This window comes from Ranitomeya variabilis, chromosome 8 (genome assembly GCF_051348905.1).
Source record: "Ranitomeya variabilis isolate aRanVar5 chromosome 8, aRanVar5.hap1, whole genome shotgun sequence".
Classification (NCBI taxonomy): Eukaryota; Metazoa; Chordata; class Amphibia; order Anura; family Dendrobatidae; genus Ranitomeya; species Ranitomeya variabilis.
This window is the reverse complement of record NC_135239.1, coordinates 194,221,721-194,247,497: the sequence shown is the minus strand read 5'-3', so window position 1 is coordinate 194,247,497 and position 25,777 is coordinate 194,221,721. Positions and strand designations below refer to the sequence as shown.

Sequence of the window (25,777 nt, the reverse complement as noted above, 5' to 3'; positions counted from 1 at the left end):
TGGTGGCCACATATGGTCCGTGACGTCGGAGATTATATTCGGGCGTGTGTCTCCTGCGGCAAAAATAAGTCTCCTTGACAACGGCCAGCTGGGCTACTCTATCCCTTGCCAGTGGCAGACAGGCCCTGGGAGATGGTCGGGATGGACTTTGTGGTGGGTTTGCCCAAGTCTCGTGGCTGTACCATCATTTGGGTTATCACCGATCATTTTTCTAAAATGGTGCATTTGGTGCCACTTCCACGGCCACCTTCTGCACGGGCCTTGGCAGCATTGTTCATATAACACATCTTCCGCCTACACGGTATGCCGGACAAAATTGTCAGTGACCGGGGTCCCCAGTTTGCGTCTCGGTTCTGGAGAGAGCTTTGTCGTCTTCTCAGCATTGAGTTGAATCTCTCTTCCGCATATCATCCCGAGACGAATGGGTTGGTAGAGAGGGCCAACCAGACCTTGGTCACATATCTGTGACATTTTGTCTCAGCCAGGCAGGATGACTGGGCTTCCCTGCTACCATGGGCGGAGTTTGCACTGAACAACGCCGTAGCCGACTCCACTGGACAAACCCCATTCCTCCTTAACTATGGTCAGCATCCGCGGGTACCTGTGCCTATGCCCGTGTCTTCCGCTGACTCCAGGGTGGCAGACTGGGCTGTGGAGGCACGGGATATTTGGGACCGCACTCAGGATGCCATTCGGGCTTCCAAGGAGAGAATGAGGTCCTCCGCCGATGCACATCGGTGCCCCGCTGCAACATTTGCTCCTGGCGATTTAGTGTGGCTCTCCGCCCGTAACATCAGGCTGCGAGTTGAGTCCACTAAGTTTGCACCTCGCTACTTGGGCCCTTTCAAGGTCCTCGAACAGGTTAACCCTGTGGTCTACCGTTTAGCCCTTCCACCACGCCTGGGTATCACCGACACCTTTCATGTGTTCCTCTTGAAACCCGTATACCTGTCTCGGTTTTCCGAGTCATCTGCTGGGACATCTGGTTCATCTACGGACGATTACGAGGTGAACGCTATTTTGGGGTGCAAGGTGGTACGTGGCAAAAAATGTTATTTGGTGGACTGGAAGGGTTATGGTCCTGAGGACAGGGCCTGGGAGCCTGCGGAGCCCGAATGTGCTACCTCATTGCTACCTTCGAGCGTAGCGAGGTCCAAGGAGGGGGGGTAATGTTAGGGGTCGAGTTCCCGCCTCTGCACAGGGGGAATCTCGGGCCATCTCCGCTGTGGTCTCCTATTCTTCTCCTGCCGCAGTGGAGCCTGCTCAGCGGAGACGTCGGTCCCAGCGTCTCGCTCAGTCTGACTCTGTGCAAAGGGCTACTGCTGCTTTTCCAGCTTCTGCCATTGAAGCCAGTGCTGGGCAGCGGCGAGCAGACACTTTTGGGACTAAGCCCTGCTTTTCTCCTTCTGAGCATGCCCAGGGTAAGATCTCTCATTGGAGATCGAGGGTCACATGCTTGGATACTGAAGCAAAGCCCATTGGTTCTCCAGGAAGGTCCTGAAGGTGCTCAGGCTCTGTGGCAGCCTCTCATTGGTCGATCTAGGAAGGTCTTGTACTTGCTGCAGCTATATAAGGTTCGCATGGCCGCATGGCCATGCGCTAGTATCAATGCAAGTTATGTGTTTTGCGCCAATGTGGTCACGCTTGTGTGGATTCAGGGCCCCGGCTGAAATAAGCCACCTAGAATACCAGCTCCTCCGGTGAGGAGATTGTATGTTTGCCTCCATGACTGCGTGACCACAAGCTGCTTTCCGCTCAGCAGTTACTGTGTATTCCTGTGGAGTTTAAAACAGGACACAGCTCTTTCTTTGTAGCAACTCTGTGAAGCAACAGAGATCGCTTCTACCGCCATATAGTGCCGCCGTTTGCCAGCAGCAGGTTCTTTTCCTGCACGGTGGACCCTGGGCTGCGAACGCACCAAATAACATCTCTATATTTACTCGGTGCGTTCCGCCAGCCCTAACAGAAGGTGACTTGAATTTTTCTATTTATTTTTTATTTTTCAATTTTTTTTCTATATTTTTAGAAACATTTTTTTCACTTTATTTTTTAGACTCCTTAGAGGACTTAATCCTGCAATCCTTTGATTGATTGTTCTATATATCGCAATACCACAGTTAGCATAATGAATATTTATAAATCTGACCTACAGTTGTATGACGGATGTCACAAAGGAATTAAAAGAAAACACAATGTATTGATGATAGAAACAAGGGGGCACAGCAGCATTCTATATGGACCAATATACTGTATATGCAAACGCAAGATCTACACTACATTATTGCTGAATAAACTGTACTAAAAAATAAAATTATTTTTTTAAAAAGTACTTGCAAAGTTGAAGGTTCTTAGCTCATAAATTGGCCAAGTCATCGGTGCCCATCAACCACCTCAAGAGGACATTTCATCGAAAATTTGCCTCTCTTGGGCTATAAGCCTACAGTTTGAATGGGCAAACATGCCTCTATTCGGATGTCATCCCAGTGCAGTCCGATATACTTCGAGACGGGCAATGGAGGAGATGGATAACTTACTTTTTCCATCTCTTTCACACCTGTAATGCTATTCTCTCATGTAACACAATCGGAGCACAGTGCACTGACAATCGGCTCATGCCCACAGCAGAGTTTTTTAGCCAAGTGACATTAGCATATTGCATCTGATGCTCTTGAATCAGATGCTATACACTAGCGTGATCCCAGCCTAATTCTATCATTCCTATGCCTGAAATTTTGCTGGAAGCACCTGGTCATGACTGGTTATTTCTAAAATTATCTTCTTTCCACTTCCAGATTATGGCCCAACAGTGCTCACTGTAACCTTTAGTAGTTCACAAATTTTTCTGTCAATGCCACTAGTATGTTTTGCAACAATAAGGTTGTGAAGGTCTTGAGACAGTCGCTGGTTTTACCCATCATGAGATGTTTCTTTTGTGGCACCTTGGTAATGAGACACCTTTTTATAGGCCATCAGCAACCAGCTGATATTATTTTTCACTAATTGGCAGGACTGCATTTTAATTAGTGATAGATTTCAGCTGGTGACATGACTTCCTATGTGGCTGTTTGCACATCTCTTCATGTGTTCAATACATTTTCTCTGTGTCATTTATCATTATTACAGATAACTTAATTTATGGACATCTACAGTTTGATTTCTTTGCCTGTGTTGATTGGATGGGTTGTTAGCGACATCTGGTGAGAATTTCATGTAAAGAGCACCTTAAGAAATACATTTACTTTGAAAATTGGTGACGTGTTCAATATTTATTTCACCCACTGTATGTATATATACATATACACACGGTAGTGGTCAAATTATAAAACGTAGAAAAATTCCTTAGAGAAAAGTAGTATACATAATCTGTCATGATACATACAGCCATATATGTCCTGCCAGCGTCTTGCACGCTTTCGCAGCTCCACCCTACTCAATGCACTCACCACTCTGCTTCCCCAGCATCAGACCATCTCCTTGAGCTGCCTTGTGCTCACTGCCATCTCTGCTCCAAGATAATCTCCACCTGGCTATAGGGAGGCATGGCCACATCCTGCAGGAATTTAACCCTGCTGTGTCCTGCAGGGTTTGCCTTCCCCAGACAATTCCTAGGCAGCAGTGAGTTTATTAGGCAGCCCCTCTCACCACTCGTTGCCTCATCATTGGTTCCCAGTTACCTATTTCTGGATCCTGTGGGTGCATGTATGTTTTGTCTCTCCTGCTACTGACCCGGCTTGTTTACAGTTTATCTTGGCGTCGACTACATATCCTGAACCTGTGCTGCCTGCCCTGACCCATGATTGACCAAATCTTTGCCTCTGCCCTCCTGTACTTTGTACCCATATCTCTGCCCTTCTGGTCCACTACTGTGACCCGATGACTGCCCTGGAGTGGCACCTTGTGTCTAGCGGCGGTCCAGCCTATCCTCACCATCGGGCTCTAGAGAAGTCCCAGTAGACTCTTAGTCATGGGGTAAGCCCCATGGCGCAGTGTGTTCAAATCCACCAGCGTTACAATATAATCTTGCCTTGCTCAAGATTATAACGGGGCAATCTGGCCATGGATACCCCGGAGCACTGAGCCCGGGCAGTAGACTTGATGGCCTCATTATAATCTGCCATTCAGCGTCGGAGAACATATTTCAGATCGTGGTAACACCTAATAACACCTTATTTTCTTTCCTAACATTTAAATGACGACTTTCACATCTCAAAGAAAATTGCAAAACCAATATTAGATTTCACAAAAATATATATTTCAACTAAAAACTGCTTTAAAAATCTGCATAAGAAAATGATGGCGTAATATTGAAGCAAAGGAGAACAAAACCTGTTAATTTACTGTCATAGGCGACAGGCCGGCTAATTACATTTCAGTTTTATAGAGCTGAGGATGGAGTTATAATTTATTATAAGCACGAAAAGTGCCGGGCTCACAAATGGAAAAATACAACAGAAGTTAGATTATCTGTCTATCTATCTATCTATCTATCTATCTATCTATCTATCTATCTATCTATCTATCTATCTATCTATCTATCTAATTAAATTAGTGCCCCCTTTGTGACTCCAGAAGCTAATAGTATATTTTCTGTGCCCCCATGCGGTGATAGAGACCCCACTCAGTAATGGTGCCTCCTCTGTGCCCCTACACTGTAACAGTGCTCACTCACACAAGATAATATTACCTGCCCTTGTGCATCTAAATGGTAATAGTGAATAATAGTTCCTCCTCTGTGCCTCCACATGGTAATAGTGCCTCCTCTGGGCCTCCACATGGTAAAGTGCCTCCTCTGGGCCTCCACACGGTAATAGTGCCTCCTCTTGGCCTCCACATGGTAATAGTGCCTCCTCTTGGCCTCCACATGGTAATAGTGCCTCCTCTTGGCCTCCACATGGTAATAGTGCCTCCTCTGGGCCTCCACATGGTAATAGTGCCTCCTCTGGGCCTCCACATGGTAATAGTGCCTCCTCTTGGCCTCCACATGGTAATAGTGCCTCCTCTGGGCCTCCACATGGTAATAGTGCCTCCTCTGGGCCTCCACATGGTAATAGTGCCTCCTCTTGGCCTCCACATGGTAATAGTGCCTCCTCTGGGCCTCCACATGGTAATAGTGCCTCCTCTGGGCCTCCACACGGTAATAGTGCCTCCTCTGGGCCTCCACACAGTAATAGTGCCTCCTCTGTGCCTCCACACGGTAATAGTGCCTCCTCTGGGCCTCCACATGGTAATAGTGCCTCCTCTTGGCCTCCACATGGTAATAGTGCCTCCTCTGGGCCTCCACATGGTAATAGTGCCTCCTCTGGGCCTCCACATGGTAATAGTGCCTCCTCTTGGCCTCCACATGGTAATAGTGCCTCCTCTGGGCCTCCACATGGTAATAGTGCCTCCTCTGGGCCTCCACATGGTAATAGTGCCTCCTCTGGGCCTCCACATGGTAATAGTGCCTCCTCTTGGCCTCCACATGGTAATAGTGCCTCCTCTGGGCCTCCACATGGTAATAGTGCCTCCTCTGGGCCTCCACATGGTATAAGCGCCCCTTCTGTCCTCCCAATCAGTAATCTTCTCCATTTGAAACCCCCATAATGTCTTCACCCATGTTCCATATGTGCAAAAAAATGTAAACTCACCCCTATCTGCTTTTATGAGGAGTGGCCACTTGTTTTGCTCTGTCTTTTTCCTCTAATCAGTTTGTGGCTTGATGCAGGCGGCACAATGAAGTGACATAATTGTTCCTCTGGTCACCCTCCAGCACTCTGTTAGTCTGCAATTCTAAGCCGGAAGGGCCTGTCTGGTCATGGGCTGCCTTGTCTGCTACGTTGTCAACAGAATCGGTGTTCTCAAGACCCCCATACTGTTAAGAGTTGTGATGGAGCACATCACATCACTCGCCCCAGCAGGCCACGGGTATCATTAGTATATTGGTCTTGTAGTAAATCTTCCTTTCCTCCATCCAGGGAAATATCAGTAATATATTCCATCCGGTGCTTGGGGACGGGGACAACATGGGCCTGTGTGATTTCAAATGCCAGGGCTGAATTTCATCCCCAGTCCGTACCTGCTGATAACTACTGGGGAAAGTGATGGAGGAAAGAGCCGATCACTCTCTGCTCCACCATAGTTCTGAAACGTATCCGCAGGTTGAGGATGCAAATAAAATTATAGAATCTGAACGTTTTCCCAGGTCCTACGGGATGATTTTCTGGGAGCATCCATGACTTTCTAGAAGAGTTTGCAACTATGTGTAACACTGGTCATATGGGATGCAATTTAGGCATCCCATATGGATTCCATTGAGATAAATGGTGTTTTTGATGGCAAGAATAATGCTATACACTATGCTATTATTATTGCTTGTAAAAATACAAGCCAAGAACTAGTGATGGAAAAAGTAAGGAAGCTGGGAGCTACAAGTATGGTGCCGGAGTGAATTGGAAAATATACAGGAATAACACTTAGGGCGCAGTCAGAAGAACGTATAACAAGCAGAATGATCTCACGGACTGGACGGCGGCTCTCCTGACCAGAGCGTGACAGCCGCATAGAAATACAGGCTGTCACGCTCGGGTGAGGAGAACCGCCGGCCAGTATGAGGAATGGGATGAGATCATCGTCTGTGTTATATGGTCATCTGACTGCGCCCTATGCTGGGGCTACATGTTGACTTTGACCAACCCAGCGATTATGTAGCCAAAAATCACTCTATGCTTCTTCTACATTGCAGCTCAGCACAAGCGGATGGGTTTGGAAGATTCTGTGACCGCCATGAGCAAAAAAAAGTCAAAACCAGTTGGATTTTTTTCCGACTTGACTTGCTTGGTGTGTATCATGGCCAAAGTGGTAACGTACCCCAGCCTAAGCCAAGAAATGATTTTTTTTTTGGAGCCTGATGGTCATTGGATCCAGTTGGATTGGAGATGTCCATGTAGGCCTGTGTAAATGATTCTCAGTGGCCCCACGGGAGATACTGATCCTGCTAAAGAGAGCGCTTGGCCCCTGCTGTTCCAGTGTTGTTACATTACAGTGTAGCTAATGTAGATGATTTCTCCTCTTAATCCTGAGATCAATGACTTGTTTGTTTTGTTAACGAGTTATTTGGAGATAATGAAGAGAGTGAATGGATAGGAAAGCGGAATGTACTTGTGTATCACGTTACAGCACATCATGGAGGTATTCTTCCCCAGAAGTATTGCTTCTACGAGGAATTACTGTACCTCTCACATATATGCCGAGGATTGCAGGTGGTGCTCCAGAATATATAGGCTCCATTAAAAATGTTCCTCTCCACATTGGATGTCAGGTGTCTGTCTAATGATGAACCATCTTGGCATCACACACAATTTACCACTTCTCCATCCTGATATATGTTCCCCATCCTGGAATATGTCCCCATCCTTATATATGCCATCCCCATTCTGGTAAATGCTCCCCATCCTGATATATGTCCTCCATCCTGGTAAATGTCCACTTCCTGGAATATATATCCCATCCTGGTATATGCCCACCCATCCTGGTATATGTCCCCCCATCCTGGTATATATACCCCATCCTGGTATATGCTCCCCCAACCTGATATAGGTCCCCCATGCTGGTATATGCTCCTCATCCTGGTATATGTTCCCAATCATTGTATATATTCCTCATCTCGGTATATGTCATTCATCCAGGTATATGGTCCCAATCCTGGAATATGTCTCTCATCCTGGTATACATCCCCATCCTGGTATATGTCCCTCATCTTGGCATATATCCCTACATATATCCCTATTCTGATATATGTCCCTCATCCTGGTATATGTCCCCCATCCTGGTATATGTCCCCCATCCTGGAATGTGTCCCCCATCCTAGTATATGTTCCCCATCCTAGTATATGTTCCCCATCCTGGAATGTGTCCCCCATCCTGGTATATGTTCCCCATCCTAGTATATGTTCCCCATCCTGGTATATGTTCCCCATCCTAGTATATGTCCCTCATCCTTGTATATGTCTCCCATTCTGCCAGCGTCACTGTTGGTAAAATGCATAGAAAAAAAAAAAAACACTCCTACTTACTTTTCCCCCCTACCCCGCCGTGAGGCGTCTTCTTCTGAAGCCTGCAGCTGAATTCAGCATCCAGGGATCAAATGACATCACTGCCATGCGCCCCCAGTCATGTGCACGTCGACATCAGCTGCTGGCTGAGGATTAGCCGGCAGTGTGTATTGCAGACCATGGACCCGGCGAGTTTCCCTTGTTTTAACCACTTCACGGTTTCTGAGCCCTGAAGCAGTTAAAGGAAATCACACAAGACAGAACACGTTCACAGAGATGTCTTTTTGGCATTGCTGAGCACTATTTTCATTTTTTGGGCCGCCATTTTTATGGCGCTTTTTCAGGTGGATGGCACCTGAAAAAGACTTCATGTGCAAATAGCCTAAGTGTGTGTTCACTGTAAGGCTGTAGCAGCATCGTACACAGTGAAGAGGCAGTGATCCACAAAGTTTCAACACAAAAGTCTCTTTTAATGTGTTTCCTCACAGCATTAAAGGAAACCTGTCACCCCCAAAATCGAAGGTGAGCTAAGCCCACTGGCATCAGGGGCTTATCTACAGCATTCTGGAATGCTGTAGATAAGCCCCCAATGTATCCTGAAAGATGAGAAAAAGAGGTTAGATTATACTCACCCAGGGGCGGTCCAGCTGCGGTTCTGGTTCAATGGGCATTGTGGTCCAGTCCGGGGCCTCCTATATTCTTACGATGATGTCATCTTCTTGTCTTCACGCTGCGGCTCCGGCATATTTTGCCTGCCCTGTTGAGGGCAGAGCAAAGTACTGCAGTACGCAGGCGCCGGGCCTCTCTGACCTTTCCTGGCGCCTGCGCACTGCAGTACTTTGCTCTGCCCTCAACAGGGCAGGCAAAGTACGCCTGCGCCGGAGACACAGCATGAAGACAAGAAGAGGACGTCATCCTATGAAGATGGGAGGCGCCGGACCGCGACACCCATCGGACCGGACTGCATCTTTCAGGATATATCGGGGCTTATCTACAGCATTACAGAATGCTGTAGATAAGCCCCCGATGCCAGTGGGCTTAGCTCACCTTCGATTTTGGGGGTGACAGGTTCTCTTTAAAGTCCAATTCACACAAATGCATATAACTTCAGTGTATATTATCAGTGATCAGTTCACACGAGTTCATAGCAATACATATCATATGGCTTTAAATTGTGGTCCCTAAACAGGCCGGACTTCCCTTGTCCAGTTTCCCTGGGTGACCACACTCCATATTACAGTCTCCAAACACACAGCTTTACATGTTGCAGACACTACACACGCCAGTCCTCCTCTCACTAGTTCCTGTGGGTGTCCTGCATCGCTGTATCACAGTCTCTTTACTCACACAGCCGTACACAGCCCAGGATATCCTCCAGATAGCAGCCGGGCACCATATCCACCTGTTTGCAATCGTTACACATGCTAGTCCTCTTTCGGGCACAGGACATCCACCTCCTGGCACAGGACTGTCCACATCCGAGACCAGTACCATGGATGACTTGCATTGCTGTGTATGCTGCGGGTGCCAGGCTATTCAGCTGCCCTGTGTGCTGGCTCCGCTGGCCTATGCCTCCATGCACTCAGCCAGCGCTCTGCGGACCTCCGCTCTGCACACCAGCACACACCAGACTGACACTGACTTGCACCTGACACACCCATACCCCTTACCGCAGGGCTTTTAACACACACAAACCTGTGGCCTTCAGCCACATGGAAAACCCGGATCGGAAATCTGTGACTCACATGCACACCTATGGACTTCATCCGTCTGCATGCACAACCTGGGGAGAACACACAGCGACCCCTACCTGTGACACAAGTTACTGCCTCACATTGCAATCACAGCTACACCTGCGACTGCCATGCACACCTATGGACTTCATCCATCTGCATGCACAAACAGCGCCCCCTAGCTGTGACAGGGGTCACTGCCTCACATCACACTGAGTGTTTTTGCAGAAGAAATTGGCTATATGCACACAGAGTCTTTTTTCAGTTGAAACCAAGCAGAATCTCTCCCAATCTCAAAACGCCTATAAAATTTTGAGTTTCCGCTCAGCAAAAAGACTCCATGTGCACTGAACAGAAAACTCCCAGTTATTGAAGTGGATTTTGGAGAGTGTCTGCTCTAAAACTTCCTTAAAAACCCCTCAACATATCCTTAGGGTGTGTGCACACAATGTCTTTTTCAGGCAATGTGTTGTACATGTTTTTCACAGACTTGTATCGGTACTTTTCGTCCGTAATGCAGGAGAAAAACGGACACGTCTCCATGAGTTTTGTAATACGGGACATCAAATGCAAAAAGTCATCCCGGAGCTTGGGCCTCAAAATGAGGAGACTCTTGTGTAGACTTGACGCTTTTTCCAGTATCGATTCTCCTTTCCGTTCACACCGCAAATAAAGCTGTTTCATATTCTAGATTTCCTCCCATTTGCTAGTCATTATTAGTATGTGTTTAATCAACAGTTATTTGGCTTAGCGAATGATGTTCCCTAGTGTCTGCTGAGTGCGGCGCTGACATCTGGTGGCCATCAAGGACTTAATGAACATTCCCGTTACGTCCATTAAAGTCTGCAGCACGCAGGCAGAATCGCACCCTGTGACGCCGACGGCACCCGGAACGGGATGAGGATCATGTGGTTCTGTGCAATTCTAAAACTAAGTCTCTGACATCAACCTGTTATGATGTAGCCGAGCAATATGCCATATTACTGCCCATTAAAGAGGTTTTACCAAAATTTACGTCTTCCCTTTTCCATAGGAGATACAGTATATTCCTGATTGTTGGAATTCCCACCGATCCGAAAAATGGGAGCTCTGTCGGAGTGGAGGTCTAACTTGTGCGCTTATGCTCTTTTCATCCTCTATTGGATCGCCAGAGAAAGTGGAGTAAAGAGCTCTGTTATTTTCAGCAGTCATGCAGACAATAGAGCAGAAGTACGCATACTCCACCTCAGCTCCACTAAAGGGGTTTTCCATGAGTGTTTGTTTGTTTTTTTGTCTTTTTTTGCTATGAGCCTAAAAACAGAGGCAACTACCTGCCTCTTCTACCTGCCATCATTGACCGCTCCTGCCGGTGATTCAGCTGCTCCACATCAACAGAGCTGCTCTTCCTCTTCTGAGCTGCTCTGTCGATAGGGTGCGATGTCATGCTGATTGACGGCTGCAGGTAGACGACTGTCAATCAGCATGACGTCAGCGGTCACACCCCGTTAACAGAACAGAGTGGAAGAGAAGCCGCTGCTCAGTCGATGTGACATCAGTGGAAGCTGCTGAATCACTGGCAGGAGCGGTCTGTGATTGTTCTGTTGACAAAGATCACCACCGGGGCACAACATGCAGCTAGTTAGCAATCCCTGCCTGTTAGGCCAGTAGTTAATAAAATAATATAGTCCTGGGTAACCCTTTTAAAATGCGGTTATTTTCTGGACTGGTGGGGGTCCCTGTAGTAGGGCCCCTTCTGATCAGTAAGTTATCCTCTATCCTATGAAGAAGGGATAACTTTCAATCTTAGTAAAGCCCCTTTACGACAGTGACATTTACCGTTTGATAGGTGCCTCAATCCACTTTAGGCTTCATTCAGACGTCCGTTTTTCATGTTCATTTTCTAGCTGTGAATTTCAAGGATAGAACAAGCACCCATTATAGTCCTTGGGGCCCGCATCTTTCCCCGCACTTGATGGTCAATTTAATCAGCCATCATGTACCTCTAACAGCTGTGGGTGAATCCGAGATCCACCGACAGCTGTTATTAAGACAAATGCCATTAATTAATCCCACTTATCAGTGCATCGATCACGGTTACCCCGATGGGTTATTATGACAACCGGGGGTGGGCTGAAGACCCCTGCGCCTGTCATCACAATTCTCCTGTGCTGTGGCCGGCGTTCATAGGAGATTGTGATTTTCACTATGCATAGCAGTGTTGAAGCCCTGCGATGCATAATAGAAGCAATCCGATGATTGCAGCTTAAAGTCCCCTATGGGGACTATTAAATATTGTAAAAAGTAAGAAAAAAAGTTTTAAAAACATAAAAAAATTTAAAAAAAAGCACAAAAGTTCAAATCTTTGCCCCATTAAAAATAAAACAATTACTAAAAAATAAAATATACACATATTTGGTATCGCCGTATCCAGAAATGTCCAATCTACCAAAATTTAAAAACATTAATCTGATAAGAAAACAGTGTAATGGGAAAAAAATCAAAATGGAAGAATTATGTTTTTTTGGTCAACGCAACATTGCAATAAAAGGTGATCAAAACAGTGTATCTACGCCAATATGGTGTCAGTAATAAACTCAGCTCAGGGCGCAAAAAAATAAAGCCATTATACAGCCCCAGATCCCCAAAAAATGACAATGTTACGGGTCTCAGAAAATGGCAACACAAGCAAAAAAATTATTATTTTTTGTCAAATTTCTGAAGTTTTTCTCACCACTTAAGTAAAATAAAAACAATATATGATGGGTATCTGTGTACTCATACTGACATGGGGAATGATATTTCCAGGTAAGTTTGACCATATATTGAACATGATAAATAAAAAACCCAAAAAACAACTTTGGAATTTCTTTCTTTCACTTTGATTTTTTTTTTCCCCCATTTTCCTGTACACTTTGTGGCAGAATGAATTGTGTCATTCAAAAGTACAGCTCGTTCCGCAAAAAACAAACTCTCTACATTCGTGGAAAAATAAAAAAAAAAGTTATGAAGGAGGAACCAATGAAAACGCAAAATCGCCCGGGAGGTAAAAGGGTTCAAAAACCGGACATGTTTGTTTTTGATCCAATTTTACTGTCAAAATTGCCCATTTAAGTAAATGGGTTGATCGAAAAATAGACATTTTTTTTTTTACTGTGTAATTGCATATGAGAAGAACAGATGATGCTAGAAGAGCCACCTGGTATTTTACCTCTCCTTTTTTACTTGTGTTTTTTATATGACTGTTAATTGTTTCAATACAAATTTATGTTTTATAATGACTTGTTGTCTGTGGGAGTAGTTCTAAGGTCCAAGAAAGAATAGTGGAAGAGATTAGTAACTGGAGTTTGGCTCCAGGTTTTGGAAGTCACCCGTCCACCCCGGGTGGGTGATAGTGCAGCCAATGGTCCAGGTGAGTAATTTGTGAATCCATGTGAGGATCCAAGTGGAGAAACACACAAAGACAGCACAGCCCTGTAAGTACACCGCCTGCAAGATGGCGTTAGTTATACTTTTCAAGAAAACCCCTCTTACCCGATCTCATACAACCAGGTTAGGGCAGATGTTCAGGTGCTGGATGCTAAAATATGGCAATTGTGGGCATCGGATATTTTCTTTTTAAAATCGCGTTCATCCGTTTGAGGATTTATTTTTTTTTTCTTGTGATCGAAGTAAAGCTTTTTGCAACTATTTATAGACAAAACTTGAAAAAAATGCAATGTGTGAACGCAACTGATCTCTCCGCTCAATGTGTTGCCGTGTATACGGGTGCCACTAAAAGAAAGAGTACAGCAGAATCCTAGTTATGAGTCCGGTCTATTCACAAGGAGATCGGTTCCCTTGCAGTGACTGAGTACATTCCCACACTGTATTTCCGCTGTGTGCCAGCCGAGCCGTGGTACCACACCGAAATCTCCGTGCTCCTACTGTAAAAATGGTGCAGGTAGGACGCACCGACACACACCGCTGGTCATTTTGTGCTGTGGACATTTTTTGCAGTCTGTATAATTTGGATGAAGATCGGACTGTAATGCACGGACTGGCCGGTGGCTCTCTCGACCAGTTTATGTATTTCTATGTGGCTGTCATACTTGGGCCGAGAAAGTCACCAGCCAGTCTGAGCGTTGCGCTGTCGTACTTGGGCCAGGAAAGTCACCAGCCAGTCTGAGCGTTGCGCTGTCGTACTTGGGCCAGGAAAGTCACCAGCCAGTCTGAGCGTTGCGCTGTCGTACTTGGGCCAGGAAAGTTGTCGGCCAGTCTGAGCATTGCGCTGTCATACTAGGGCCAGGAAAGTCGCCAGTCCGAACATTGCGCTCTCATGCTTGGGCCAAGAAAGTCGCAGGCCAGTACGAGCATTGCACTGTCATACTAGGGTCAGGAAAGTCACCGGCCAGTACGAGCATTGCGCTGTCATACTAGGGCCAAGAAAGTCGCCGGCCAGTATGAGCATTGCGCTGTCATACTAGGGCCAAGAAAGTCGCCGGCCAGTATGAGCATTGCGCTGTCATACTAGGGCCAAGAAAGTCGCCGGCCAGTATGAGCATTGCGCTGTCATACTAGGGCCAAGAAAGTCGCCGGCCAGTAAGAGCATTGCGATGTCATACTTGGGCCAGGAAAGTCGCCGGCCAGTCTGAGCATTGCGCTGTCATACTAGGGCCAAGAAAGTCGCAGGCCAGTACGAGCATTGCGCTGTCATACTTGGGCCAAGAAAGTCGCCGGCCAGTATGAGCATTGCGCTGTCATACTAGGGCCAAGAAAGTCGCCGGCCAGTAAGAGCATTGCGATGTCATACTTGGGCCAGGAAAGTCACCGGCCAGTCTGAGCATTGCGCTGTCATACTTGGGCCAAGAAAGTCGCCGGCCAGTATGAGCATTGCACTGTCATACTTGGGCCAGGAAAGTCACCGGCTAGTCCGAGCATTGTGCCGTCATACTTGGGTCAGGAAAGTCGCTAGCCAGTCCGAGCATTGCAGTCCGATCTCTATTCGATTTATACGGCCATCTGACTGCGCCACTATCTGTAACATTAAGGCCTCAATTTCTATAGGTTGGAGCAGAATTCTGGCGTAAAACTGTTAAAAATGTTTCAAAAATGTAGCTTAATGTTGCAAATGTAATATCTTTCCGTCAGCTCTGACAAACTTTTATCGTAAAGAACTTGGCACGTTTTACTCCAGCAGACCCTTCATCAGGACTGGGGTGCAAAATGCAAGTCTTGATGAATCGGAGTCTAACGCTATGTACACTTGGTGTTTATTTAGATGCAGGCGCTGCCGCCAAGTTTTCCCAAGTTGTTGTTATCCTCCGGCGGCTTTGTTGTCATTCTTCCTAGCGGAAGCTGCCATAGGATGAGAGTGTTACTTCTTTTAACCACTTAACGGGATGTGTGAGCTTTTACAGCAGACATTTCTGCACTAGTGATGAGCGAATGTGCTGGGATAAGGTGTTATCTGAGCATGCTCGGGTGCTAACCGAGTGACTTCGGTGTGCTCGAAAAATATGTTCCAGTCCCCAATGCTGCATGTCTCGCGGCTGTTAGACAGCCACAACACATGCAGGGATTGTCTGTCTGTTAGGCAATCCCTGCATGTGTTGGGGCTATCGAACAGCCACATCACATGCAGCTGCGGGGACTGGAACATATTTTTCGAGCACACTGAAGTCACTCGGTTAGCCCCCGAGCATGCTCAGATAACACCTTATCCCAGCACGTTCACTCATCACTATTCTGCACCTAAAATGCATCTTTGGGTGCAGAAATCATTGCCAGGAACAACGCTGCGTAAAGCACATGCTTTTTTTCTCATTCATTTGGGTGAAAAACACTTAAAAAAACAAAGAAAAAAACTCTGTAAAAACTGAAATGCTGCAAATTTGAACCTGCAAGGAAAAAATAAAGCAGCGTGTGCATGAGATTTCAGAAATTTCAATAGTTTTGCTGGTGCAGTAAACTGCAGCGTTTTTAACCTCAAAAAATGTTCAGTTAAAAACGCAGCATGTGAATGAGCTCTTAGGGTTTCCGAACCGTGAAGTGGATAAAGGTAGTGACATAAGACGGAACATGTACGTGGAAATGTCATTATTACATTGCTGTGTATTGTGTTCATCTTACAGGGCGGAATCTACCTTAAAACAAAAAAAAAGACTAAAAAATGTGCATGTAACCAAAGACATTTATCTAGCAGTGCGTGTGCTTTGTAGATCAGATTTTATTATCCTATTGAACGATACGCAAAAACAAAATAATTTTACTAAATATTGATTTTAAAAAATACATAAAAGGTAAGACACAAGAATAGCACTGACGGGAAACACCAAAATAATGTACGGTACAGAAATATGATGATAATATTGCATAGAGAGAAAGGAGGGGTTCTCTCGGTGGATCATGATGCATACATTATAAATATGTAATAAGGTATATGAGACTAAAGTATAAAAAAGACATTGGCATAAAGTAACCTCACTAATCAAGAAGAGAAGAGTACCCGACGCGTTTCGCACCTAGCTTCATCAGGGGGTTCTTCTATATGTATGTGCTTATTGGCTCGTTACTTTCTGCTCACCATACATATATACGTTTAGAATTCCTATCCTATTGTTTTATGTATGCGGACTGTTGAATGAAGCCCCCTGTGTGATGATAGTATGTAGATCTCAGGTATAAAGCATGCCTTCTATGTACACAATTATTTTTGTATTTCATTAAAAAAAAAAAAAAAGGTTTAAACTAATGTCCATCTGTCATCAAATCGCAACCCCCAGCGTGTCCTTTGTTACACAGAATCAGTAATGGAAATCCACAAATCAGTCCGGGTGTTTTTGGAGTCGGCATCCTCTGATCCACTGACTGTATAATTTTACCAAGGAGATGGGACCGGGGAACAAAGAAGGCTGGACCCAGCCTGTGATATGTGGCTACCGTGGAAAAGTGTTCGAGCTGCAGCCAGAAGGTGGCAGGGTCTTTCTCCTCGGGGTCTGCATGGTTTGGGAATGTCTCGGCCCTTGCTGGGCTTGTTTCATGCCAAACGGCAACTCCGATTTTCCAAGTAGAAATTGCTCCCATTTAGGAAGTTCTTGTTCCACAGATTCCCAATACTGACTCTGAAAAGAAAAATACATAAACAAGTTGACATCCGTTCTTACAATGCTGGCAGTGTCTTGGCATTAAGAACAGAGTAAAGAGGTTGTGTGTTGCCAATGACGCTGAGACTACACGTAAGTGCCAGGATGCAGGCATGATTTCTGCCAATTGTGCACAAGTCGCAGCAGGAATAGTAGGCGTAGCGTCATCGGTGGGTGCCGGACTATGCCTTTATAGCATACCTCCAATGTTAGACCTCACTTTTCAACTCTCCTATATAGGAGCAAAAAAAAGAGGTTTCTGGCATCGACAATGTGGCCAGACCGGTCAGTTGTGTCGGCATCGACAATGTGGCCAGACCGGTCAGTTGTGTCGGCATCGACAATGTGGCCAGACCGGTCAGCTGTGTCGGCATCGACAATGTGGCCAGACCGGTCAGCTGTGTCGGCATCGACAATGTGGCCAGACCGGTCAGCGCTGTCGGCATCGACAATGTGGCCAGACCGGTCAGCGCTGTCGGCATCGACAATGTGGCCAGACCGGTCAGCGCTGTCGGCATCGACAATGTGGCCAGACCGGTCAGCGCTGTCGGCATCGACAATGTGGCCAGACCGGTCAGCGCTGTTGGCATCGACAATGTGGCCAGACCGGTCAGCGCTGTCGGCATCGACAATGTGGCCAGACCGGTCAGTTGTGTCTCCTGTCATCAGATTTGTGTAGACAGTAATACCCCTTTACTCGCTGTATTGGGGATAGCTGTTTGATCGGTGTAGGTCAGTGTTGGGAACCTCACCGATAACCAGAACTTCTCCCATATACCCGATTATGTAACTGCAGCCCTACAAGGAGTGGGATGGAGCACAAGATACAGATGTGCCCTGCTGCTCTATTCGAAGTCTGTGGCCCTGACACTGTCCCCGTCTCTGGAGACTGGTGGGGGCTCAAGTCACATTTCCCCTGGACTAAAGGTTAAAACCTATCGAGTGTAGACAGCTAAGTCTAAGGCTACGTGCACACATCCGGGAGGGCTCCTGCACAAGACAGATTTTCCAGGATGAGTTTCATCAGTGGTTTTCGCGGATAGCACTCGTACCTATCACATTCTATGGGGCTGTGCACATATCCTATTTTTTTTCTTTTCCTCGAAACAAGTAGCACGAGGGGAAAAATCGTAGAGCTGTCCGATTTTGATTCAAGAGTTGGATCAAAATCGGCAATGCAGGTCTATAGGTCTGTGACAAAACATCACATTAGGCAGGTTCCCAACAACGAGAATCGCCTTATCGTGGCTGCCGAGTACAAATGAATTAACCAATCTATATGCTAAGTATTGTCAATTTTTCCAATTTTCTAGTGCAATAATGCAGTTCATATTTCATATATTTTATTTTTTCATGCTATAGCGCTACAGAGTTATTTGTTAATGACAAAACATCGACAGCACTCAGATGACATCCGAGTGAAGTACAATTTTCTCGGACTGACAAAAAGGGAGAAGGTGCAGAAACAGTTTTTTTTTTCCACGTCAGAGAAAAACTGATGCCACTCTGATCAAAATAATCACTGTTTTTCTCGACTGGAGAGAAAACGATCGTGTGACCCTACACCCGGCGCTACCATCAGAGAGAAACTAATATATATTTTTTTCCCTCTCCATCCACAGATGTAATCCTTACTGTTTCCTCCCTCCTGAAGTAAGTAGACTTAAAGAGCTATTCCCATCTCCAAGATTCTATCCCAAAATGTAGTAGGTGTAATAATAACATTAGCAAATGCCTCCAATTACAAATGTAGTATAGTTCATCTGATTCGCTGTGTCGTATACCCCATGTGCAGGGCACTGCAGTAGCTTAGGTATCGATGGTTACGACCACTAACAGCTAACTCACTATATGAGTTGTGCAACCATGGATACCTAAGCTACTGCAATGCCTGCATATGGGGTAAGCGGCAAAGTGAATCAGAAGAACTATACTGCATTTGTAATTGGAGGTATTTGCTAATACTATTATTATTACACCTACTACATATTGGGATGGGATCTTGGCGATGGGATGACCCTTTTACATTTTTTTTTATTCTATCCATTGATGCTTAACGATGGATGTTATAAACGGATGAAACTTGGATGGAGCTCTGAAGCACAAAGTTCGTCTTCAGTGTTTTAATGGCAGAGGCTAATCGGCAAAATCTGCTGAGGATAGGACGCGCTGTGCTGGATCTCACAGACAGGAGACACGGACTCCTTTTTATATCTGATGTGTACGGAAAAATGAAACTCTATGGGTCTTATGAGCAGCACTAGGACATGTCAGACGGATGTGTGAATGTTGCCTTAAAAAACACAGACCTCGAGCTTCACGACAGATCGGTTAGGGGGGACTTGTGATCTTCTCCTTAGACTCTTCTCAGTTTCCCGAAAATCCTAAAAATTTAAGATAATCTGTGTATTAAAAAGGAAAAACAAAGGTTTGAAAGAATAGCTCAACCTTTCCTTTACGTTCCTGCCCTCACCCTGTTCCACCATTCATAGCCAACCAATAGACCGTAGAGGAAAAGCACACCCCTGGCATGGGCAAACATCTAAGTGCACCTTGCCACCTACTTGTCTTCCATCTATCTATGGTTCTATAAAGCTAGAAATGTCGATGAAGGAGGGGGAGATGGAAAACGAGAAAGTGGGAAGGTACACAGATGTTTGGCCATACAAAGTGCTTGGTTTGAACAGTCATTCTGTGCTGACACTCACTTTAAAGCCATGTTCAGTATTTGGTCAGTATTTTACATCCGTATTTGGAACTCAAAACCAGGAGTGGAACAATCAGGGGAAAAGTATAATAGAAACTCGTCACCACTTCTGCATTTATCACCCACTCCTGGTTTTGGCTTACAAATACTGATGTAAAATACTGAACGTGTGAACGTGGCCTTAAAGGACTATTCTCATCTCTTAGACCATGTTCAGTATTTGGTTAGTATTTTACATCAGTATTTGTAAACCTAAACCAGGAGTGATGACGAGTTTCTATTATACTTTTCCTCTGATTGTTCCTTTCCTGGTTTTGGCTTATAAATACTGATGTGAAATACTGACCAAATACTGAACGTGTGAACGTGGCTTAAACCTGATGTTTCCCCCAAGAATTCCGTGGCGGCTTTGACAACACGTACACGTAGAAGTGCTTGATTCCTGCTATGTGCGGCTTCCGACAGCTTGCTGTACGACTCCTGCTCTTCGTCACTGATCATCGTATCCTCAAAAAGTTTATTCTTTTCAACAGTTCTGAAAAAAAAATAGAAGGGGATTCATTAAAGGGTTTTTTTTTTTCTCATTTTTAAAAACTTCCTAGAGTCTACGGACACTTATAAAATAGACTACCCATAATAACCACAGGAAATTGTGCTCCCTCCACAAGCGATGGTCTCTGACACTTCAGAAGTGATGTCCTCACCAGTTAGCTGATCCTAAGGCAATTGGTGGCCTCGGGGGATCCAGTCACTGTGATCACTTCTGGTCTGGCAGACGTCATCAGACAAGCAGCGCTGGAGCACAGGGTTAAATTTCGGCATCGATGGAACGTGGTGTCAGTAGTTTCAGAAGTAAAGGAACGACTGCACCATTTAATGCACTTGTTTCCATCACAGAACTGCAACGTAATGAGAAGTGATGAGCGAGTGTGCTGGGATAAGGTGTTATCTGAGCATGCTCGGGGGTCAAAAGAGAGACTTCAGCATGCTCAAATAATATGTTTGAGTCTCCACGGCTGCATGTCTCGCGGCTGTTCAACTGCCACAACACATGCAGGGATTGCCTAACAAATGGGCAATCCCTGCATGTGTTGCAGCTATCGATCAGCCATGGGACATGCAGCCGCAGAGCCTCGAACATAGTATTCGAGCATGCCGAAGTCAGTCTGTTGACCCCCGAGCATGCTCAGATAACACCTTATCCGAGGATGTTCACTCATCACTAGTAATGAGACATTTCACAAGAAGATCAATTCTGACTCCTGATGAAAGGGTTAATTAAACATTTGCTTAATCCTTTTTTTTCCCCCCTTCCATCTATAATCCTCTTCTCCAGCCCTGTATATAGTATATACATAGAAAAAGTAAAAAAAAAAAATATATACAGTACAGACCAAAAGTTTGGACACACCTTCTCATTTAAAGATTTTTCTGCATTTTCATGACTATGAAAATTGTACATTCACACTGAAGGCATCAAAACTATGAATTAACAAATGTGGAATTATACACTTAACAAAAAAGTGTGAAACAACTGAAAATATGTCTTATATTCTAGGTTCTTCAAAGTAGCCACCTTTTGCTTTGATGACTGCTTTGCACACTCTTGGCATTCTCTTGATGAGCTTCAAGAGGTAATCACCAGGAATGGTTTTCACTTGACAGGTGTGCCCTGTCAGGGTTAATAAGTTGGATTTCTTGCCTTAAAAATAGGGTTGGGACCATCAGTTGTGTTGTACAGAAGTCTGGTGGATACACAGCTGATAGTCCTACTGAATAGACTGTTAGAATTTGTATTATGGCAAGAAAAAAGCAGCTAAGTAAAGAAAAACGAGTGGCCATCATTACTTTAAGAAATGAAGGTCAGTCAGTCCGAAAAATTGGGAAAACTTCCAAAGTGTCCCCAAGTGCAGTGGCAAAAACCATCAAGTGCTACAAAGAACCTGGCTCACATGAGGACCGCCCCAGGAAAGGAAGACCAAGAGTCACCTCTGCTTCTGAGGATAAGTTTATCCGAGTCACCAGCCTCAGAAATCGCAGGTAAACAGCAGCTCAGATTAGAGACCAGGTCAATGCCACAGAGTTCTAGCAGCAGACACATCTCTACAACAACTGTTAAGAGAAGACTTTGTGCAGCAGGCCTTCATGGTAAAATAGCTGCTAGGAAACCACTGCTAAGGACAGGCAACAAGCAGAAGAGACTTGTTTGGGCTAAAGAACACAAGGAATGGACATTAGACCAGTGGAGACCTGTGCTTTGGTCTGATGAGTCCAAATTTGAGATCTTTGGTTCCAACCACCGTGTCTTTGTGCGACGCAGAAAAGGTGAACGGATGGACTCTACATGCCTGGTTCCCACCGTGAAGCATGGAGGAGAAGGTGTGATGGTGTGGGGGTGCTTTGCTGGTGACACTGTTGGGGATTTATTAAAAATTGAAGGCATACTGAACCAGCATGCCTACCACAGCATCTTGCAGCGGCATGCTATTCCATCTGGTTTGCGTTTAGTTGGACCATCATTTATTTTTCAACAGGACAATGACCCCAAACACACCTCCAGGCTGTGTAAGGGCTATTTGACGAAGAAGGAGAGTGATGGGGTGCTACGCCAGATGACCTGGCCTCCACAGTCACCAGACCTGAACCCAATCGAGATGGTTTGGGGTGAGCTGGACCGCAGAGTGAAGGCAAAAGGACCAACAAGTGCTAAGAATCTCTGGGAACTCCTTCAAGATTGTTGGAAGACCATTCCCGGTGACTACCTCTTGAAGCTCATCAAGAGAATGCCAAGAGTGTGCAAAGCAGTCATCAAAGCAAAAGGTGGCTACTTTGAAGAACCTAGAATATAAGACATAATTTCAGTTGTTTCACCATTTTTTGTTAAGTATATAATTCCACATGTGTTAATTCACAGTTTTGATGCCTTCAGTGTGAATGTACAATTATCATAGTCATGAAAATACAGAAAAATCTTTAAATGAGAAGGTGTGGCCAAACTTTTGGTCTGTACTGTATATATATAATTTTTTTTATGTTTGGGACCCTCCGTCTCATGACCCCCATTTCACTAAAGTGCTGTCCGCTCTCCAATGCCACTCTATCCCTTGTCTAGGGGACTGACAGAGAAAGCTGGAGCGCTTTTCTCAATCAGTCCCGTAGACGATAAATGGAGCGTCGTCATTCGTGCGAGGCCGCTGCTCCACTACCACAGGGGAGGCGGCCATTCCTTGAATTTGATGAACCGACACGTGTTTCCGTCTCAGAAGTGCAATGTAATTACTAGCTGTAACTGTAGGACAACCCCTTTTAAGATTGGAGGGTCCTGGACCACCAATCCGAAGGGACAGATGTCACTTTGACTTTTTTTCTTTGCACTTTGGCGCTTTTGATCTTTCCGGTGGTTGTCTGGCGCCACTCACTTCCACGCCAGAGTTGAGCTGTGCCGGTGACAGGTCTGCACGATCCGTTTCCTACCAGTTTGCCGTCACTTGTCCTAACGAGAGACCCACTTTGTGCTCCGTTGGCTTTTCCAGCAGTCGTCATTTACCCTTTCAGCTCCATAGTATGAATCGTAGCTCAGGAGCCGGGAACAGAAGTGATGAGACTGATCGTCACCACTCCGCAGTCAGCAGACTTGACGTTTCCTTTACGTTGCTATTTCTGTACATGATCTGCCATCCGAGGCGCGCCGTGTTCTCGCTTTACATGGCACCGTGTGGATGTGCTGCTGAGCCGTGAACAGATCGCATGCAGTCACAGCATATGGGAATAGTCACATGTTACCCACCGGGGGGCGATGGTGTCGGGTGTGAGGCTACGTAACGAGCCACTTACATGGCGGCATGGAGCGTCTGTAACTCGCCTTCTCTCGATGGGTGCGAAGCCATTTTGTTTTCTTAAGTCACCTGGAAAAAAAAAGAAGAAATCGGTCAATGGATCAGGGGAAGTTAAATGTTTTCCTTAAAGGGGCTGTCAGGAGTACAGTATTGCTGAGCTCAGTGATTGGCTGGAGCGCCATCGATGTGACGTCAGCGCTGCACACAATACCAGACACCAAGAGCATGCGGTAGGGTGAGTAAGGACAGGGTTTGTTTTTTTTTTAATTTAATTTTTTTTTTCATTTTTACTAATTTTGGTGAAAGGGGTCGAGTAATCTGCAATTTACAGCACTCTGTTAAAAGTGTTCGCTGAGCTGCAGTACCGGCATTGGCCACTAGACAAGATACGGCGCTGTGATGTTCCCCTCCGTAAGTCACTATGGGGGCAGATACCGGCTGATTAGTGTCGGACCCCCGCTGATCTCATACCTACAGATCAGCCATCAACCCCTACAACAAATCTCATACTTTGCTGCTGCCTTGTATTGTGGGTATGGCAATTATTTTATTTTATTTTTTTTTTATATATATATATATTTTTTTTTTTTTATAGCATTTGGAAGAACACCAGGAAAAATAAAAATTCCAATGTCACAAAATAAAATATAATTTAAAAATTACTTTAAAACATTTAAAAGGGGTTGTTCACTACTTAAAAAAAAAAAAACAACCTTATTACTGGTCCCAACGTGATCCAAGAATCTTAATAAAAAAATAAAAATAAAAAAAAAAAGTAATCGTGGATATCCTGCTTGGATATGTGCACAATAAGCCCCTCCCACTCAGATAACTCCACCCACGCTTAAGGTTAACCCCACCCATGCTTCCATCCCAACCCCATAAATTAAACTGCCACAAATACTTATTTTTGTATGAATACAGTGTGTCTCATGGTTTTCCCCAACAAAAATGGTGCAAAATCAATAAATGTGCCCTCTTCCTCACTTTCAAGATCACTGTTTGCTGTCAGGCTGAAATCCTGGGCATTAACCCTTACAGTGACTGTCACAACGTAAAGGGGAAAAAGAATATAAGATCTTGTCTGCAGACGTTCACCTCTGGAAGAACCTGCTGTCAGTCAGCCATAGACGAGCTAAGAAGACGTTCTGCAGCAGCTGCGACCACCAGTCCTCCTCTCCTCCTGCTGCTGCCTCCTCACTTCCGTGTACAGTCGCAACCACGGCAACCAGCCGGAAAAGGCGTTTGATTGGGCCAAACAGGTCATGTGGTTCTATCCGCCCCGCCCCTCTGTGATTTATTCATCCTCTTTACTTCCCCGGCTGAACAATACAAATGCTTGTGTGTTGCCGCCCTCTAGTGTCAGTTCTGTGTAATTACACGAGATCGTTGCACATTCTGTTGGATAGTTAGGTTTTTTTATTCTCCTTTTTAGTACAAAAAATGCTAATTATTTGTTTTAAAAGGGAGATGCAATGCTTTTTTTTTTTTTTTTTAAGAAAACTTTTTACTTTTCATACTAAATGGTGACATCAGTTGCTTTTTTTAACCCCTTTCCACCAGAGCCACTCCTTTTCCTTTTTTTTTGTGTGCTTTTATTTATTCCCTCCACTACTTGATTCATAACTTTCTTTTTTTTTTTTTTTTTTTTATACAGTCCACACAGTTATTAAAGGGTGTCATATTTGGGGGACGGGTTGTAATTTATGAATGTCACCACTTTATTTTTTATTATATGTATGTGTGTGTATATATATATATATATATATATATATATATATATATATATATATATATATATATATATATATACACATATCTATATATACACATATCTATATATCTGTATATATATATATATATATATATATATATATATATATATATATATATAATCTTCCCTGTTTATTGAGCTTTTTAATTATTATTTTGGGGCACATTCAACATTTTTGTTGCTTTTTATTGTATTTTTTGACAAAGGTGTGACAACGGAAACATGCTAATATTGGCTTTTCCTTTATTCTGTTTTTCTTTTTACAGTTCCCTTTTATGGATCAATTATCTTTCGATAAATCAGACTTATATTATTACATTAATACCAAATATTCTTAGTTTTTTCAGTCCCAATAGAGAACGTGAACCTGCGATCGTTTAACCATTTGTGTTCTATGTATTCCAAAGTGTCAGTATAGGACAAAGCCCAATCTCCTATGATTCCTCGCCCGGGGCTCGGCCTCACTGGAGCACCGACATGGTGGCGACAGGACTCGTACACCGGCTCCTGCTAATAATGTCCCAGTATAACCTAAGATAGGAACAAAATGCACGTATACCCTGCTGTAAATAACAAGTAACATAAAATAATATAAAT

General features: G+C 44.8%; 1 protein-coding gene across 1 annotated transcript; it reads right to left on the bottom strand.

Annotated features, from left to right (window-relative positions):
* Window positions 1-15,898: 15,898 nt before the first annotated feature.
* Window positions 15,899-24,635, bottom strand: CEP15 (centrosomal protein 15). The gene is made up of 5 exons (XM_077277800.1): window positions 24,505-24,635; window positions 23,405-23,475; window positions 19,994-20,105; window positions 19,173-19,247; window positions 15,899-16,842 (listed from the first exon to the last, which is right to left on the bottom strand). Exons 2-5 carry the CDS (start codon window positions 23,455-23,457, stop codon window positions 16,657-16,659), a joined length of 426 nt encoding a protein of 141 aa, XP_077133915.1. The 5' UTR covers window positions 23,458-23,475; window positions 24,505-24,635; the 3' UTR covers window positions 15,899-16,656.
* Window positions 24,636-25,777: the final 1,142 nt, after the last annotated feature.